Source organism: Ananas comosus, linkage group 21, assembly GCF_001540865.1.
Source record: "Ananas comosus cultivar F153 linkage group 21, ASM154086v1, whole genome shotgun sequence".
In the NCBI taxonomy this organism is placed as follows: Eukaryota; Viridiplantae; Streptophyta; class Magnoliopsida; order Poales; family Bromeliaceae; genus Ananas; species Ananas comosus.
Window position 1 is genome coordinate 1,624,087 of NC_033641.1, and position 17,771 is coordinate 1,641,857.

Below are 17,771 nucleotides of genomic sequence, written 5' to 3' on the forward strand. Positions count from 1 at the left end.
CAATTTTTTTTTGGGTGTACATGTATTACTCTTTCTCGAACTCTATGACCTAGTTGGGTAATGTGATGACAAAAGATATTATTTGTTTATTAGGATAAACTTCAAATACCAATCATGTGGTTTCTCGATTTTTCATTGATAGTATCCTCTGGTTTAAAATGCATCATTGTAGTATCCTGTGGTTTTATTTTTTTTTATTTTTTTTCGTCAGTACCTCTGGTTCCGTGATTTTTCGTTTTAGTATCCTCTAGTTTAAAGTGTATCATTTTAGTACCCTGTGGTATTATTATTCTTATTATTATTATTTTCGTGAGTACCCCTGCTAACTCTCCATTAAACAATTATATATATACAAAAAATTTTAGATACTCCATTTATAGTTTATCTAATATTTACTTTAGTATCATATGAAAAATTAATGTAGAGAATAACGAAAAGAGAAAAATGAAACCACATGATACTAAAGTCATGTATTTCAAACCATAGAGTGTTAAAGTGAGAAAACGCAAAATCATATGGGTGATATTTGAAGTTTTTTTCTTTATTTTATAAAGATAATATCTAATATATTTTTTAAAACTTTTAAAATATTTCATACACCCATGGTCGATCAAAATATACTTGGTGTTTTTCAAAAATTCTTTTGAATATTTCTAAAATTTGATGTAACATTTCAAAACATATTACATCAAATTTGAACTTTTCAGATATAGATTCAAATATAACATCAAAATATACTGTTGACGACAGTAGCATCCGGTACCAATTAAGGATGTCAATGGATACGAATACTCAAAATTTTACTTATTGAAACTCAAAAATGAACGCCGCTGATTTATCTAATGCTAAACCTATATATTTTTAGATATAGGTATAAAATATAAAAATTCGACAGATTTGGATTCGGGCATTTTATTTCTAAGTGATCTGAATCCGAATTGATTTTATATTATATAATATATATATATATAAATATTTGATGTTATATTTGATTCTGTATTTAAAAAGTTTAGATTTGATGTAATATGTTTTGAAATATAATAAAAAAAAGATTTGTTTTTGGGTTCGGGTTTCAAATTTTTGGTTGGGTTTGGATTCGGATACAGACTTTAAATTTCGCCGGATTCAGATTCAGGGCGTAGGGCTTGGTAGTCAAATTGGCATTCAGGCTTTTGAAAATCTACCCCGAATCCGATTTGTTAACATCTCTAGTTTCAATTTGGGGTGTCAACGTGTCGGATCCGACTCCAAATCTGAAATTCAAACCCGAACCCGATAGATTTTAAAACTTCATATCCAAATTCGAATCCGACCAAAAATTCGAAACCCGAACCCGAAACAATTATTTCTCTTTTCAATATTTCAAAATATGTTACATTAAATTTAAATTTTTAAAATACAAATTCAAATAGAACATCAAATTTTTATATACATATTATATATAATGTGAAATAAGTTCGAATTCAAGTTCGAGTCGGGTATAGTCAAAATTCATATCCGAATCCATATCCGTCGGATCGTTGTTTTTAATATCCATATCCGAAATTATATTCATTTAGTATCGAATAAATTCGCTCCGTTTATATTCGAGTTCGACATCCCTAGTTTCAATCTTTTTCGTATCAGTCCTACAGTGTGGCTGCAGAGTAGGACTGTAGGAGCAAGAAATGTCAAAAATTTTAGTCCAAACCCAGTTTACATCTACTCCGATTTGGACGCGACATCCGTCTGATCAGGGACGAAGTCAGGATTTAGACTTCGGAGGATCTTAAAATTGGTTTTTATAAAATAAATTATAATATAAGTTCGATATACAAGGCAAAAGCATTTCACAAAAAAAAAAAAAAAAAAAAAAAACTTTGGCCTCTAAATTTTAATAATACTTTTAATTTTTATTCTATCATAATCAGAGACGATTATGTAATTTTTAAAAAGTTGCGGGAGGCCGTGGCCATTGTGAGCCTCTCAATAGCTCAGTCACTGTTGTCCTTTTCTACCTTTATCTTTCAGTTAAAGTGGAAATAGCCTTGGTAAATTTTGCAACTAGCAATGAATGAAATTTTTAGAAAACTGCAGAAATAGCCTTGGTAAAGTTGAGTTCCGCACAAACTGCAAACTGTAATCGCATCATCTGCTAAAGTTTTGTACTGCAGCTGGAGGACATGCAGAGCATGTTGGCTGGCGCCAGCATATTTTTGAAAAATTAATCTGAGAAGTAGTTACCACCGCTTTATTCTAATTCGATCTGGAGATGAGTGGAAGACCATTTCAAAGAAGCGAGACGGCTTCTATGAATGGCTAGCCTCAAAGAGAGGGAGAGAAAAAAAAAATAAAAAACTTCATTAGTTTTTGCCCGAAGGGCAGCTCTACGTCTCCCAAGAAGAATTCTAGACAATATTTTAAAAATCAGATCGAACAGTGTCCTAAGAATATTACTGGATCAAGAGTCACTGATTCAATAAACACTAATTGAACCAGTCACTTCAACATGACGTCATAAATACTTGATTATTATTTTTAGTTTTATTATAAAGATATATGTATTATTCTAGTATCGTATTTACTTAAAAAATACTGAGTTTTAGACCAAATTAAGTAGACATAAGTTTTTTTAAGACTAGTATATGATAATAGAAAATAAAATCATTGATTTCTAAGCCGTTGGATTTTACTATAACTTAGATCAAACGGCCAAGTTTAATTAAAACCAGAGCGGTTCACTGGTTCGATAGTTGAACCGTCGAATGAAATAGTTAAAAACAGTTCTTTGACTTATCTCATTGAAAGGGTGAACTGAACTGAACTGAACTGCTTCCAAGAATGCTCTAAAGAATGCAAAAGGCCAGATTGCCTAGGTAACCAAGAAAAAGGGAACGGCGGGCGCTACCTTACCACTCTTTCCGATGGCAATGATCGGAAAAAAGGAAGGTGTGTGGTTGATGTGTCACTAGGTCGGCCCGGGATACGACCTGCCGGATTCACAACAGAAATCGCCAACATGAACACAATCGATGCTCGATTGCGTTCCTACTCCATTCTATTCTCCAGTGAAATCTCATAGAATGCCGATGGAATACATTTTGGAAAGAAAACTATTTAGTACTTTGGCCTCCTAGTGTTTGTTTCATCGAAAGTGGAGAGGAATGAAATAACTTTTTATTGTTTACTGTAACTTTACCTTCGGTCGAAACTCAGACTCCTCAAAATGCCATACTTGTTAAAAAAAAGAAGAAAATAATAAAATATTAATCTATCTCTCATATTTTCGATTGTGTTCATGTTTTTCAAAACAGCGCAATTTCAAAATAAGATTGCGCTGTTTGAAAAGAATGTTGCACTCTTTGAGACGAAAATTATATTTTTTGATACGAAAATTGCACTCCTTAACCGATAGTTATACTTTTTTAAAAAAAGTTGCACTTTTTATTCCGATAATGCAAATTAACAATTAAATGATTAATAATGGTGTGGCATTACCTACAGCGGCCAAACATCATTTGAAGTCTTGTCGAGCGCCCGGACGTGCCTGTCGAGCAACCGGAGACACGCCTCAGCCTTAGGCGGCACCCGGGTGCGGGCACGCCGTCGAGCGCCCGGAGCAGCGACTAATGAGCAATCCCCTATCCATGGATGGGTGGGGAATAGGATGTACACTCATCTTTCGGTGTACAATTAGCTTTTTCCAACTTTTATATAAAATATTCCAAATTGATCCCCGTACTTTTATTTCAATCACATATTGGACTTTTTTACAAAATAGCCCTCTAAAATTTTGGTATTTGCGAAATAACTCTACCAAAATTATATTTGAAAAATTAATCCTCTTTTTTCCATGTAGGTGCCACGGTTGAATTTTCTCTTAAATACGGTGAATAATTTACCGTTTTGCGGTGAATCCTTTACCATCTTTCACTTATTTACTGTTTCTTTTTATATCACATATATAATCCTAACAACCACATAAATATTTTAATAAATCACATATAGTCTTAACAACCTGAAAATTTTAATAATTTATCATACAATCCTAATAATCAAAAAAATCCTAATAATCTATCCATATAATCCTAATAATCAAATATCACATATAATCTTAACCGCTTGAAAATCTTAATAATCTATTCATACAATCCTTATAATAAAAAAATTCTAATAACTTATCCATACAATCCTAACAATCAAATAAAAATTCTAATAATCTATATACGTACAATTTTAACAACCTCAAACAACCTCACTTGTTTTCTTTTTTCCATATATAATCCTCGCCGTTAAAAATTATGAAGAAGGCGGTAAATCGTTAACGATCTTTATAAATACAGCAAACGATTCACTATCTTTAAAAGACATCGGAGACTTTTAGTTTGCCGGATATAAATTTGGCATACTCATTTTGCAAATTATAAAATTTTAGAGAGTTATTTTGAAAAAAAAAAAATCCCCCACATTTGTCAATACCATCTGAACTTACTCATTGCCAAATAAACATTTTGGAGCCTTCGAGTTAACTGAGGCACGCGAATCATTTATTACATCGTATCAAATAGCAATTTTACGCCGAGAAGCTCAGGTGCTCAGGTAAAAGTAGAGGGTGATCAAACCGGACAACAGCGACTACCCAGAGAACAAAAAAAGAGTTGCGGAGCAAATCTACACCCCATAAGCCGACTTCGAAGAGATCAGGTGGCATGCCAACTACAAAAACAAAATACTACACATACGATGAGTAGACAAGAACTACAGATCGGAGATAAGTGGGGGTTTAAACCGAAAAGGCGGTAACTAAGTCATTTCCTCAGAGTAGGAACTCTCCAAGCTACACCTCCACATCTATGTGTACATATATTGGTACTCCATAAAAGCAAGGCACAAACTGATACATTTAGTAAATAGCAAGAGAGAGAGAGAGAGAGAGCTTCCTTCGGCCCTTCGTGACCGAAGCAAAGAAAAGGCGGGGGGAACGAAATCATAAGATCTTTTAGAACTTGAAATCCTTCTTTTTTGATTTGCCCTCCTTCTCCTGCTTCCTCTTCCTCTTGTTCGCGTTCTCCGCCACCATGTCGCTGAAATCCTCTTTCTGATTGCGTAGCTTCTCCTCCTCTCGCGCCTCCGCGTACCTGCACGCCGTTAATGAGCGGAAATCGGATGAGAATTTGCAGCAGCATATCAAAGTATGCAAGATGCAAGTTCGTCGGAATCTTACTTGGCCGGCAAAACATCGTCCATAACTTCAAGCTCCTCAGGTTGTATAGTGACGTCCACTTTGTCGGCCTTTTGTCCTCGCAATAGATCAACCTATGTAGAGATTTACATTCAAGGGAAAAAAACAGAAAAATAAAAAAAGAAGTCGTCATAAGATGCAAATATGAAAATTCACAAGGCATATTCATAGAAGTGAAAATAAAAGGAAAAGGACGCGGATAAGAAAGGGACCCTACCCTTTTAGCAGCTGTTTTGTCTTGTTGCCCAAGCACGTACCTATTATACGAAAAAGAACAAAGAAAATCAGCAATATGTTTGCTGTGCGCATTTTGAAACCCAATTTGTTAAAGTATTACTAGCAAGTAAGCTTGTACATTACAAAATACATGTTTAGAAAGAGATACATACGTGTGAGTTGTTCCGAGTAGTGTTCCGGGTGCAACCGCTTCTTCTTTCTCTTCGAGAACCTACAGAATTGGTAGATTCGAATAATTTAGTAAATCTAGTCACTGAATTAGGAAAAGGGAAATGTAGCTGAAAGATAAGAAAACATGAAGTCAAAAAAGAATGCAACAGCTTTTACCTGGTACAGGGGCTTCTCTGGCTCCTTTCTCTGTTGCTTCCGGAGGTCGATAACATCAGGTGTTTCCACGCCAGTGGGAGTACTGAACATAAAAAGGAGAAGCATTAGAGAGATCCCAATGTCTTTCTTTAATTGTCACTTTCCAGAAGAAAGTAAAGGCAAATGTTAATATTATTAATTAATAATAAATACCTCGAGAGGCTATCAACGGATTGAATGCCCGCCTCCAGCTCCTCTTCCTCCATCTCTTCTTCTTCCTCTTCCTCCTCCTCCTCCTCTTCCTCCTCCAAATCTCCCCAGTGCTTGCTCCGATCAACCGGCTCTTCCTGAAATGGAAAATCACCACGCAATCTCAGTCAAGAGAAACACAAAAACATCACCGAACTCTGTAGAATCTTTTGGACATTCCATTTTTACCAGCGTAAGTCATGTATTCACACGCATGCCCCTTGAAAATGGAGTCCATTAACATCTCTCCCTTATTTTCAAGTCGAGAAGTCATCCCATCCAACACGGGGAATGGGCATAATAAAATGTCTTCTAAAGAAGTGCATTTTTGCACATAACAGGGTATATACGTAAAAAACCAAGTTTTTTGAGGGCATATATGATAAGTTAAAGAAGTTTTGCAAGGGTTTAAATATATATCTACCTCATAATTGGGTTGCTCCTGCTGTTGGACTCCGAAAACATCGCCATACAACGGACGGCCAAACTGTTCATAGACAATGGAAGGAGCTCAGAAGAATATATAGAATAGTAAAACAGCTAAATTGTAACACAAAAGGAAATGGCAACTAAAGAGGTAATTGTAATTTACTTCGTCAACGGGCGGTTTGCCCCAACCTCCTGGGTGATAACCAAAGCTAGCTCCTGGAGGAATAGGAGCATTTAGTCCGGGTATCTTCAGTTGCGGGTAAGATGGTGGCGGGCCATACCTCTGCAAATTTTGTGTTTCTGTTGATTTAGTTGGAAAGACACAAGGGCGTTGTTGACAGGGAAATCAAAGGGACAGTTTGGCAACTTACTTGCATGTTGATAAGCCATGGAGGTGGGGCACCATCAGGCATACCGAGAGCTTCTTTGAGTTCTCGAGACAAAGTACCTGGCTTCATCTCCCTAAGCTTGACCTATACAATTGCAGAAAACCACGATTAGGGTGCTACTTTGTTAGTAACCACAAAATACAGGGAAACTAGCACAAGGTAGAACATCAAACAAAGACTCGTAGATCCATGAATCAATAAGCTGAGGAATGGGAATATAAGAGAGTGATTGAGAGAGTTTTGCATAGGTGCATATCACATACAACTCTAAATCCTATACACATGCTGTAGCTCTATCGCATAAACCTGTCTTAAAATCTCCAAATTGCTCTGTCACATTACTTTGCTACTTGGACAACATAATGCAGAAGCAACGGAGCACAATTAGGGATGCAAATGGATCCGGGTTGGTGGAGCTCCGCCCCGATCTGCCCCGAATGGGGTGGTAAGTGGGAACAAAAAATATAAAAAAATATAACCCGCCCCGAATCCGCCCCGATCCGCCAAGTAAATGGAGCGGGAGGTGGGAGACTCTTTTCTTCCTTCAATCTGCCCCGATCCGTCAAAAATCCGGCTCCCGCCCCGATCCGCCCCGAATGGAGCGGTAAGTGGGAGCCAAAAATAAAATGAAAAGTAACCCGCCCCGAATCCGCCCCGCCCCGATAAGAAATGGAGCGGGAGGTGGGGGAACTCTCCCGCCCCCGGATCCGCTCCGTTTGCATCCCTAAGCACAATTTTGTTTGAGACGTATTTCATATCTTGTAGATAGATCCCAATGGCAACACATTAGCAATGACCTTTGTCTTTTGATATCAACAAATGCCCTAACTCTATATCGTACTTCATATGTATCATTGCACACTGCATATTCATGAGTGTGGCCAAGAAGGTGAAGTAGCACTTTCTACCATGTTAATAAGGAATAGTGAGTCACACTACGAGGCGTATAGAATAAAGCAAAAAAAAAGCAACATGAGCAGGAGACCCGAGTACACAAATTAAACATCATAGAAATGAAAATCATACATTCCAAATCAAAATTTAGTGATTTACACAATCTAAACAAGCCCATCGCAAAGGCAAATCATAAATTTCAAAATAATATATTCTAGTAATTACTTTTGACCGGTCAAACACTTATATATTATGCAACTCAGTCTAGATCAAATAATTTTTATTTAGACTAGCGGAGTTAAAATTGCGTTTATTGGTTCAGTTTCAGTTTGTTTGTTCTACAGTGAATTGGTTTCTTTAAAGGAAAGGCATTTTACTGCAATAGTACAAGCACATTTAAACTTCTCCAAACGGATTGGCAAATAAACTGAGAAAGAAATTCAACACGAATAACGAAACTCGTCAAATAGCTGTACAGAATCTACCAATACATTATTTTGCTTAAGGAAAAGAGAAATTACAAAATTTACTAGAAAACCAAGCAAGAAGGTATGTGTAGCCAAATGTTCAACCAATAAATTATTCATTTAGTGGTGTAACTATTGTCCAATTTCCCTGGCGTACTGTAAGTACCTCAAATTCTTTCCCTTCATGATATAAATCACCGTGTGTAGTCAACTTTGGTTTCGTTTGATATTTGAAGAAGGCATCATGCAACACCTGCACAGGGAAACAATAAAATAGCTGTAAGATTCTCTTTATGCAAATCAAAAACTGAGGTGAAGCCAACAAACATGGATCTGATCGTTGCTAGAAAAAATAAAGTGTCAATATTGAAAACAGAGAGTTAAGAATGCTAGTTATAGATATGAAATTTAGTGTTGCAGAAATCTCCTTGAACAAACAGTTGAGCTGTGTATAACAGAATAAAATAACCGTTCACAAGTTGCGAAACCTGTGATACAGTACTAATAAATAAAATATTTAGCAGACCAACCTGATAATCTATATCCATCTTTCCCATCTTTGGTTGCATGCGCTCACGTTGTTTCTGTTTAAGCTTTTTGCTGTCCTCTTTTTCAATATATGCCTGGAAGAATGAAAAAGAGAGAAAAAGTTAAATATATAAACAATTGACAGAGACAAATGACTACTTGTACTATATTTGGTTGTCATATTCAAAACTCGAAATGATATTTGATTGTCAAAACAAAAACAAAAAATGAAGTGCATCTAATAATGGATAACTTAAAAAAAAACGCATAAAGCATGATATTTTATTGCTCCAATTAAGCAATTAAGAGTTTAACGAGATTGCTACCTGTCTTATTTTTTCTATTCCTGTAGCAGCAATAAAGTCAGGAAGTTGGAAAGGCTGCTTCTCGATACCCCGCTTTCCCTGAAAACAATTGAAAGAAACTGTAAAATCCCAATCAACAATAAAACCCAATCCCCATATCAGGCCTATTTGAAATTAAAAATTCAAATTTGGTGTACATCTCAAGAAATCTGCAATATCAAAAAGAAGGTGGTTTAGTTCAACTATAAACAATAAAAATTTTAGACACCAAGCATCTGCTATGTTAGCAATTCAGTATTTTTTTTTTTTGTTTAAATAATATAAACACTACAAATCCTAGACTAGACCTTATTTCAATTTGCAGAAGTGGGCATCATATGCATATAACTAGACCCCACCACCCTAGTGTATTATACAAGAGAAACCCTCAAGTCACTCTTGGGCAAACACCACCAAGTCCCAACTCCTTGAATGTTACAGCCGTTCCCTGCAAAGAATTACATATATGTATAAGAGGGGAGACCTTATCTAACATTATTCTTCCCTCACCCTCACATAACTACAATAGAAGCATATGCACCCCTCATGTATATATATATGCAAAGCAGTCTACATAAAGCAAGGGTAAGAGATCGTGATTCACCTGTAAAAACTTCCGTTTTTGACACCAGTGCCTGGGGACCGGGACAGAATTCCGATATGATTTCAAATAAACAAGCAACTTTGGATCTGCTGCTGTTGCATCCCATATCTTGCAAAAAAGTAGAAAATATTCAGCAAAAATATCAAGCAAAAGTTAAATATCCTATCTCAGACAATACGGAATAAGAACAAGAATGAAAGTTAAAACACTGCCATAGACACACAAGGAATAATGCAATGAGAACAAGAATGAAAACTAATATGCAACTATCGACGCATAAAAAATAAAAAGCACATCAACTGGCAGTGCAAAGCCAGCTAGAATTCAAGCTACTGTTACCAAGGGATTGAAAAATTTACAATAAAAGAGAAGACAGCAGAAATATTCTAAAAGACAATAGGTCCTCATGCTAAAAGCAACTAAAGAGGATAAATGAGAGAATTACATTTTTGAGAATGCCCAGATTGTTATATATGTTACAACCAGCTATTTGAGGAATGGTTAAGGATAAGATGATTGCAAGATGCAAAGAGACAAATCCCACATGATAAATAAGAATTTATACTTGGGGGAACAAACTATGAAGCAATATATTAAACTTCCAAGTGCTTCGGAAGTACTTTGTCAAGGAACCGGAAATTTATATGCATAAAATTAAGAAATTTATTCGAACAACAAATGAGAAAACCTACCAAACTAAGAAGCCTCAAATTGCATGCACAAAACATCCATATTCCAGAAAAGTTTTATAACCATGCCATTCTTCCATGCAATAAACTTTTCAAGAAATCTCTACTTACTAATAAATTGCACAATTCTACCAATAGCTAACACAGGAAAAATAGTGATGGCATCACTGTAACTTGTCTGAACATAAGAGAGAAAGATCTCTATACACTTTCAGTTCCACAATTACCAATTAAATAAAACATGCTAACAATTATTTATTGTGCCCCCCAATGCTCAAAATGACTACTTTAGCATGCACGTACCGCAGTAAAAATGGTTTGCTGGTTGATATATTCTATAGCACATATATATAAAGAAGCAATGCTTCAAAAAGTATCTATTACCCCTTTAAAAGACAAAAAATATCCCTCAAAGTAAAACAAACTAATTTCAGCGAGGTTTCTACACTAACAAATTAATCATGACAAAAATTGACAGTAAATGAGATAAATTCGCTTAGACACACCTCAACGACATCAGGCCTGGAGCATACTTTCTTCAAATCAGCAATCTTCATCCTTCTTTGCAACTGCAAATAGCGCAAGTAAGTATTAAAACCGCACAAATGTTCAAAATTCCTAACAAAAAGGGAATTCTAAAAACAATTGTACTCAGCAGATCAACCTTCTTTTTCTTATTCGATAGCTCGCCTTCCTTCTTCTGCTTTGCTTCCGGCTCTTCCTCCTCCTCCGAATCCGAATCCCCCTTCTTCTTCGCCGCATCGGCTGCGGCCTCTTCCTTTTTCGCATCATCCTACAAGAAATTATACACACAAAGCGTCAGAGTAGTGAAACTCCACATCAGAAAACTTCAAATTTACACGAACCAAAACCTAGAATACCTCTGCACCAGCGGCGGAATCTTTGAAGCTAAACTTCGCAAACACGTTTCTAAAATCCTCGAGAAGGCTCTCCTCCACCTCGGCCTTCTCCGGAACGTACTCGACCTCCACCGACACCTCCACCTAAACAACAAACAGGGGGGGTCATCAAACACGAAAACCCTAATCGATCGAAACCCTAACATCGGGCAACAAAAAGGGGAAGGGATCGATCCGATCATACCCTAGGGTTCGGATCGGCGTTCTCCTTGGAGCTCCCGTCCTCGTCCTCCGCGTCGGCGTCGGCGGCGGAGGCGAGCTTGCTGCTGTTGTTGTTCTTCTTCTGCTTCCGCCTACGGCGGCGGCGCTCGCTGTCCCGGGCCTTCTTCTTGTCGGCGGAGCCGGATCCGCCATTGGAGAGGGGATCGAGCTTAGGGTTTGGGTGGCGGGGGTGCTCCGCGGCGGTGGCTACTTCCGCCGCCGCCATGGTCGCGGCGCTCGTGGCTCGTGGTTTGAGGGGGAAGGGGAAAAGGAGTCGGAGGGGGGAAGAGAGAGGGCGAGGGCGATTTTCAGAGTGGAGAGCGTCGAGGAGTCGTAAATAAATAAATAAATCGTAATAAATCCGCGACGGATTTTTTTTTTCTTTTTTTTATTGCTTCGTTAATATTAATATATTAAAATATAAGGTTAATTTCATATAGGTCCGTATAAATATAGTAAATTACAAATATATTCCTATAAAGTTTAACTTTTGTATATTATTCATGCAAAATTCTTAATATTTTTAAATATGTTCCTGCTGTTAGAATCTGTCAGAAAATTGTAGTTAACTATAGGTTAAATACTTAATCATGATTAGTTAATGAGGTGAATTGATCTTTTTACCTTTCTTCGATTAACAGTTGAAGCTTATGAAGGGACATATTTGTGATGGCAAAAAAGTCATTATATTTATAAAATAAACAGTGCTTTAACGGTAATAAATTGGAGAGACATATTTAAAAATATTGTGACTTTTACGGGAATAATATATAAAAGTTAAACTTTATAGAGATAAATTTGTAATTACTGTGTTTGTACTTTGTAGGGAATTGTACAAAATTAATCCTATTAAAAAATATAAAAGAGTCGGTTAAGCCCGACATGTGCTCTATTTTGCGGACGACGATCGAGCCCAATGAATCTAAACCCGAATCCAAATTTTCAGAGTAGCAATTTCGATGTTGCAGTTTGGCTAAATTATTTTGTAACGTTTCAATAGACCTAGTGAACGGGCGGGTTAGATAATCTGGTAGGTTATTATACCCATAGGTTATTATATAGACATGGGTAGAAATTTATCTGTAAATTTTAGAATAGTCAAATGTAGGTTATCCGTAAGTTTTTTTTTTTTTTTTTTTTTTTTTGCTCATATACTTTCTAAATACAAAACACATATATATAATTTTTGAAAGTATAAAATAACTTATTGTTTAAAATATCACAACATACAATGGCGAATATAAAATTTTAAAGCGCATAAATTATATTATATAAAAGTATTTTATCATTGTAATTTTTGTAATATAAAATTAATAAAATTTTCATAATTATATAGTCAATATCATAAAAATTATATAATTTTAATTTTAAAAAATATATACGGTACCCGCGGGTTGCCCAAAATGTCTACAACTCAACGGGTACTCACCCGTTTTTCGTATAACTTTTTGGGTAGCAAAAACTAGTTTAAATTTGAGGGTAATCCGTGGGTACCCGGTACGGATAGAGATTGCTAGGCTTACGTTTCAATAGTCTCATATTCGATTTTAAAAGAATTATATTAAAAATATAAGCATCGGAGACTCTGGCATTAATAAAAAAATTTAGGTATTTTGAATCGATGACTTGTTTGGTGGGAAAGAGTGTGAGCGTAAACAAGTTAGTTCTACTGGGTTGGATAGTTAAAGTTACAATAAAAAACTAAACACAACGAATAAATCAAGTTAAAAACATTAACCTACACCTTTGATAAAAGACGCCAAATAATGCGAGCGTCTTATTCACTTTCCTACACCCACCTATGCGGCTTCTTCACCGGCGCCAAAATCATTGTTAGAGCTTAAGAATTATCAGGCACCCTATATTTACTGTTCAAGCCCTCCACCGTCCTTGTCTTTGGCATCTCCACCTAGTCAAAAGTGTTATATCTTCGATGAGGTTGCATGAGTTAATGCCGTACCGGACCGATGCAACACAGCTGCACAGGAACTTAGGAGCAGAATTCGCCCTTTTTTTTTTGAGAGAGAGAAGATAGCATGCTACCGCTTCATTCATAAAGAATGTGAACTAAGCAACATACTGAGACAACTAGGCCTCGGAAGAAAAAAAAAAAAAAAAACCAAAAATAAAACACTAAACTAAGTACAGAACTCCATCTACAAATATCTAAGTTCACAGGCCTGCCGCAGCAATTGGCTCGAGTTACGTTTTTTATGCTCGAACACTTTCATATTACGCTCCAACCAAATAGTCCACCACAGGGTGGCGATAGTAGTAAGCTCCAAACGCCCTATAACACCACCTTTGAGTCTGCTGCACCCCCAAAGCCCAGTCACCGAAGTGCAGTTAACTAAAGAATATTTATTAGACAACTGACTTTCCAGTAGTGCACAAGTAAACTCGCACCCCACAAAAAGGTGGTCAACCGTCTCCGGCTGAAGAGAACACAGGACACAGACGAGTTCACCATTCCAGCCCCTTTTCAGGAGATTGTTCTTTGTCAGTACCTTGCGCTTTAAGACGAGCCATACGAAGATTTTGACCTTCAGAGGAATTCTAGTCATCCATAGCTGAGAGTAGCTGTTCTCTTTGACCCCACCATCTTGTAAGAATTTGTTGAGGGAGTTAACTATAAACATCTCAGAGTGCGTCCATCTCCATTTGATGACATCTGAAGTGGCTGATAACATCACGTTCGATGGTGAGTCTTTCAGCTTCAAGATCGACTCTCTATCGGCTTGCGAGCTAGGTTCGTAATCCGCCAAAATTTTATGCCACCTCCACCCACTACGACCGTAGCATTCCTTCACCCTATAATTACGGCTCTGCACGGCATTAGTTAAGTTGGGGTAACATGATCGTAGGGTAGATCCTTCGACCCAGATGTCCGACCAGAAGTTAGTACTGTGACCGTCCCCTATCGAGAAGGAGATTCCACACTTCAATAGAGCCCTATTTGCTAAGACGTTCCGCCACCATTGAGAGTATGGTCTGAAGGAGGCACCTTCCCCGAGGGGTCTACGCCTGGAGTAGTAAGTGCCATTCAGAAGGGGTCGCCGCTGTTTGTAAGAACCTAAAAGGTATCGCCACCATCATTCACTAAAAGGGCTACATTCAGATCATCTAGATCCAAAACTCCTAATCCTCCACTCTTTCTACTTCTACACACAGACTTCCAATTCACCAAACAATGTCCTCTGGCGACTAGAGATCGACACTTCTAAAAAAAAGCTCGTCGCAAGATGTCGATGCGGCGCAGAACCCATTTAGGCGCTCTAAAGACCGACAAAAAGTAAAGAGGCAAATTCGATAGCACCAAGTTAACCAAGACAAGTCTTCCACCTTGGGAGAGGAGTTTTGCTTGCCACCCTCCAACCCGTCTCTCAACACGCTCAATGATAGGCCACCAGTCCTCTTTTCGAAGAAGTCTGTTTGAGAGGGGTAAGCCGAGATACCGGATCGGGAGAGAACCTAGTTTACATCCTAAAACTTCGGCGAGCCTTACTCCTTGATCTTCACGACTACCCAGATAAAGAAGCTCTGATTTATCTCGATTAATCTTCAGCCCGGATGCCCACTCGTAAAGTTGCCAAACAAAAAGGAGATTTCTAACTTGCCTACGTTTAGCCTCGCAAAAGAAGATAGTATCGTCGGCGTACTGGATAATTGCAACCTTGGAGGTCGCAGTGGGTCCAAGCCCCATCAACAGGTTGTTACATACAGCTCTATTCGTCACTCTTGCTGGTCCTTCTGCAACCAGAAGGAAGAGATAGGGGGATAGTGGGTCCCCTTGTCGAAGCCCTCTTTTTGTTTTGATCCATTTGGATGGAGCCCCATTCACTAGAATAGCAACTTTAGCATTAAAAATACACTGATCAATCCAGCCACACCACTTGTTGCTCGCCCCCAGCCATATCATGACCTTTCTTAGAAATCCCCAGCTCACTTTATTGTATGCCTTCTCGAAATCAGCTTTAACTCCAACACATTCAACCCCAGCTTTCGAGCACCAGTTGACAATCTCGCTAGCGGTAATGAAAGAGTCCAGACTAATTCGGCCTTTAAGAAAGGCCGCTTAGGATGGAGAAACAATCTCATGCATCACCCCTTCAAGTCTGTTCGCGAGTACTTTGGATAAGATTTTCTATACACCGTTAATGAGACTGATAGGTCTAAAGTCATTAGTCGAGTTAGCTCCCTCTTTTTTGGGTACAAAGCAGATATAGGAGTAGTCCATAGGTCTAGAATTTAAGTTCCTATTGTACAGATCACAAAAAATACCAAAAAGATCATCTTTGATCACATCCCAGAAACGTTGAAAAAACCTCAAGTTGAAACCGTCAGGCCCCAGAGCTTTGTCTCCCCTAAGCTGAAAGGTGGCCTTTTTAATTTCTTCTAGTGAGAAATGAGAGGTAAGTCCGTCATTGCTCAAGCTGGGACTACTAGAAAAAAGACTGCTCCAGTCCCCAATCGATGTACAGTGGGTAGTTGTATTCGGGGCAAAGATGTCCTTGAATTTTCTATAAAAGTAATCCTTTTTTTTTCCTCCTCTCTAAAGATAGATCTACCGTCGTCTACCAGCACGAGTATGGCATTAGTCTGTCTTCTTCCGTTAGCGATCGCGTGGAAGTAAGTCGTGTTACCATCCCCTTACTTTAACCATTGCTGCCTAGCTTTGGACTTCCATAGCACCTCCTCGTCAGCTATTACATTCGACAGATTAAGCTTAAGCTGTTTTCGAGTGTCAAGCTGTTGGACCATCAAGTTTTCAGATTCTTCGAGAATGTCCAACTTTTGTATTTCTTCAGCCATGGCCTTCTTTGTTTTGGTGATGTTGTAGTAGTGTGTAGAGCACCATTCTTTAATCCTCTTACGACAGTGGTGGAGTTTGGCTACAAAAGTGAGGGCGCTGGTATTCTGTGGTTGTACTTCAGTCTACCAAGATGGTACCATATTGCAAAAGTCCTCACGAGCTAACCAGATCTCTTCAAATCTGAACGTACGACCAAATTTTCTATCATAGGAGGACAACAAGATCGGCGTGTGGTCTGAAGTGATTCTCGGCAATGCCAACACTTTAGTTAGGGGGAAAGTCTGGTCCCACTCGGTGGAAATTAGGAAGCGGTCCAGCTTAGCCAGGGTGGGATCGCTCTGCATGTTGGACCCAGTGTAATTTTGATTCCCCATTGGCAAGTCGATCAAATCCAGATCGTTGATTAGGTTAGAGAATAAGGACATTACTTTTCTACTCCAATTCCTACCCTTTTTCTCCTGCTTATTGCGAGTTAGGTTGAAGTCCCCACACATCACCCATAGGCCCGGGCAAACGCTTTTAAGGGCTGCAAGTTCACTACAAAAATTCTCTTTTCCTTCCCAAGTCGAAGGTCCGTAAACATTTGTAAGAAAAAAGTGAGTGCCACTGGATAAGTGTTTCAATCGGATAGTAAGAGAGTAAGTACGTATAAGGACTTCGCTACAGCAAAAGTCTTTGGCACACCAACAGGTAACAAGCCCACCCGAAGCTCCATTCACCCTAATGAAGTGACATTTGTCGAAAAAGGAGCCGACAAAAGAACGTAAGAAAGATCGTGAGACCTCTTCCACTTTAGTTTCTTGGAAACACAGGACATACACCTTGAGCTTAGAGACTACACACTTAACTAGGCCTCTTTTTCTAGGATCGTTCAGACCCCTGACATTTCAACTACAGATTTGAAGCATAGGGAAATGGTAAGTCGACTACACCGGAACGGACCACCCAAACCAGCCGGCGGTCTAAGAAGGCACACACAAGAATTCCAAGAAATTGTGCACGTCATCGTCTTCCAAAGTTACACCGCATTTCCCACTTTTTCTCTTGATCTTCCTGCAGGTTAACGTACACTCTTTGATGGGCTGGTTGCCAGAGTACACCCTCTGTGGGAAAGCATCCGCCCCTTCCTTTAGAACAGCTTTACGGGCTATAGCTCTCACCGAGGTAGGTTCGATCGCTTTTTTTGCGAGATAGTTGCTCTTCCTAGGTGTCGCCAAGCTGGGAGCAGGAGTAGCATCTCGTAAAAAGGAGCTAAGAATCGAGGCGTTCCGAGGGGCAAAAGAAGCATCTCCCGTAGAGAAGGTACGAAGCGAGACAGTCCGAGGAGCAACCTCTTCAGATCGAGCACCATCTGTGCCTTGTCGCAGTTCTTGATGACCTAGAGGTTCAACCTGCTCGAAAGCAGTCCACACACCACCCGAAATCAGACCAGGCACACACAACTCTAATAAACCCAACACCCGTCTTACATCAGGGCCCT

At 38.5% G+C, this 17,771-nt stretch overlaps 2 protein-coding genes across 2 annotated transcripts; both read right to left on the reverse strand.

The window, feature by feature from the left end:
* On the reverse strand, positions 4,841-11,738 carry LOC109726603 (splicing factor 3B subunit 2). The gene is made up of 17 exons (XM_020256307.1): positions 11,462-11,738; positions 11,239-11,361; positions 11,022-11,150; positions 10,864-10,926; positions 9,669-9,776; positions 9,047-9,124; positions 8,723-8,815; positions 8,359-8,445; positions 6,814-6,915; positions 6,606-6,725; positions 6,438-6,500; positions 5,978-6,111; positions 5,786-5,867; positions 5,611-5,669; positions 5,439-5,478; positions 5,204-5,295; positions 4,841-5,117 (listed from the first exon to the last, which is right to left on the reverse strand). The coding sequence occupies exons 1-17, from the start codon at positions 11,702-11,704 to the stop codon at positions 4,979-4,981; spliced, it is 1,755 nt and encodes a 584-aa protein (XP_020111896.1). The 5' UTR covers positions 11,705-11,738; the 3' UTR covers positions 4,841-4,978.
* LOC109726747 lies at positions 13,635-16,290 on the reverse strand. Its single transcript, XM_020256534.1, has 3 exons — positions 16,133-16,290; positions 14,821-15,503; positions 13,635-14,551 (listed from the first exon to the last, which is right to left on the reverse strand). The coding sequence occupies exons 1-3, from the start codon at positions 16,288-16,290 to the stop codon at positions 13,635-13,637; spliced, it is 1,758 nt and encodes a 585-aa protein (XP_020112123.1).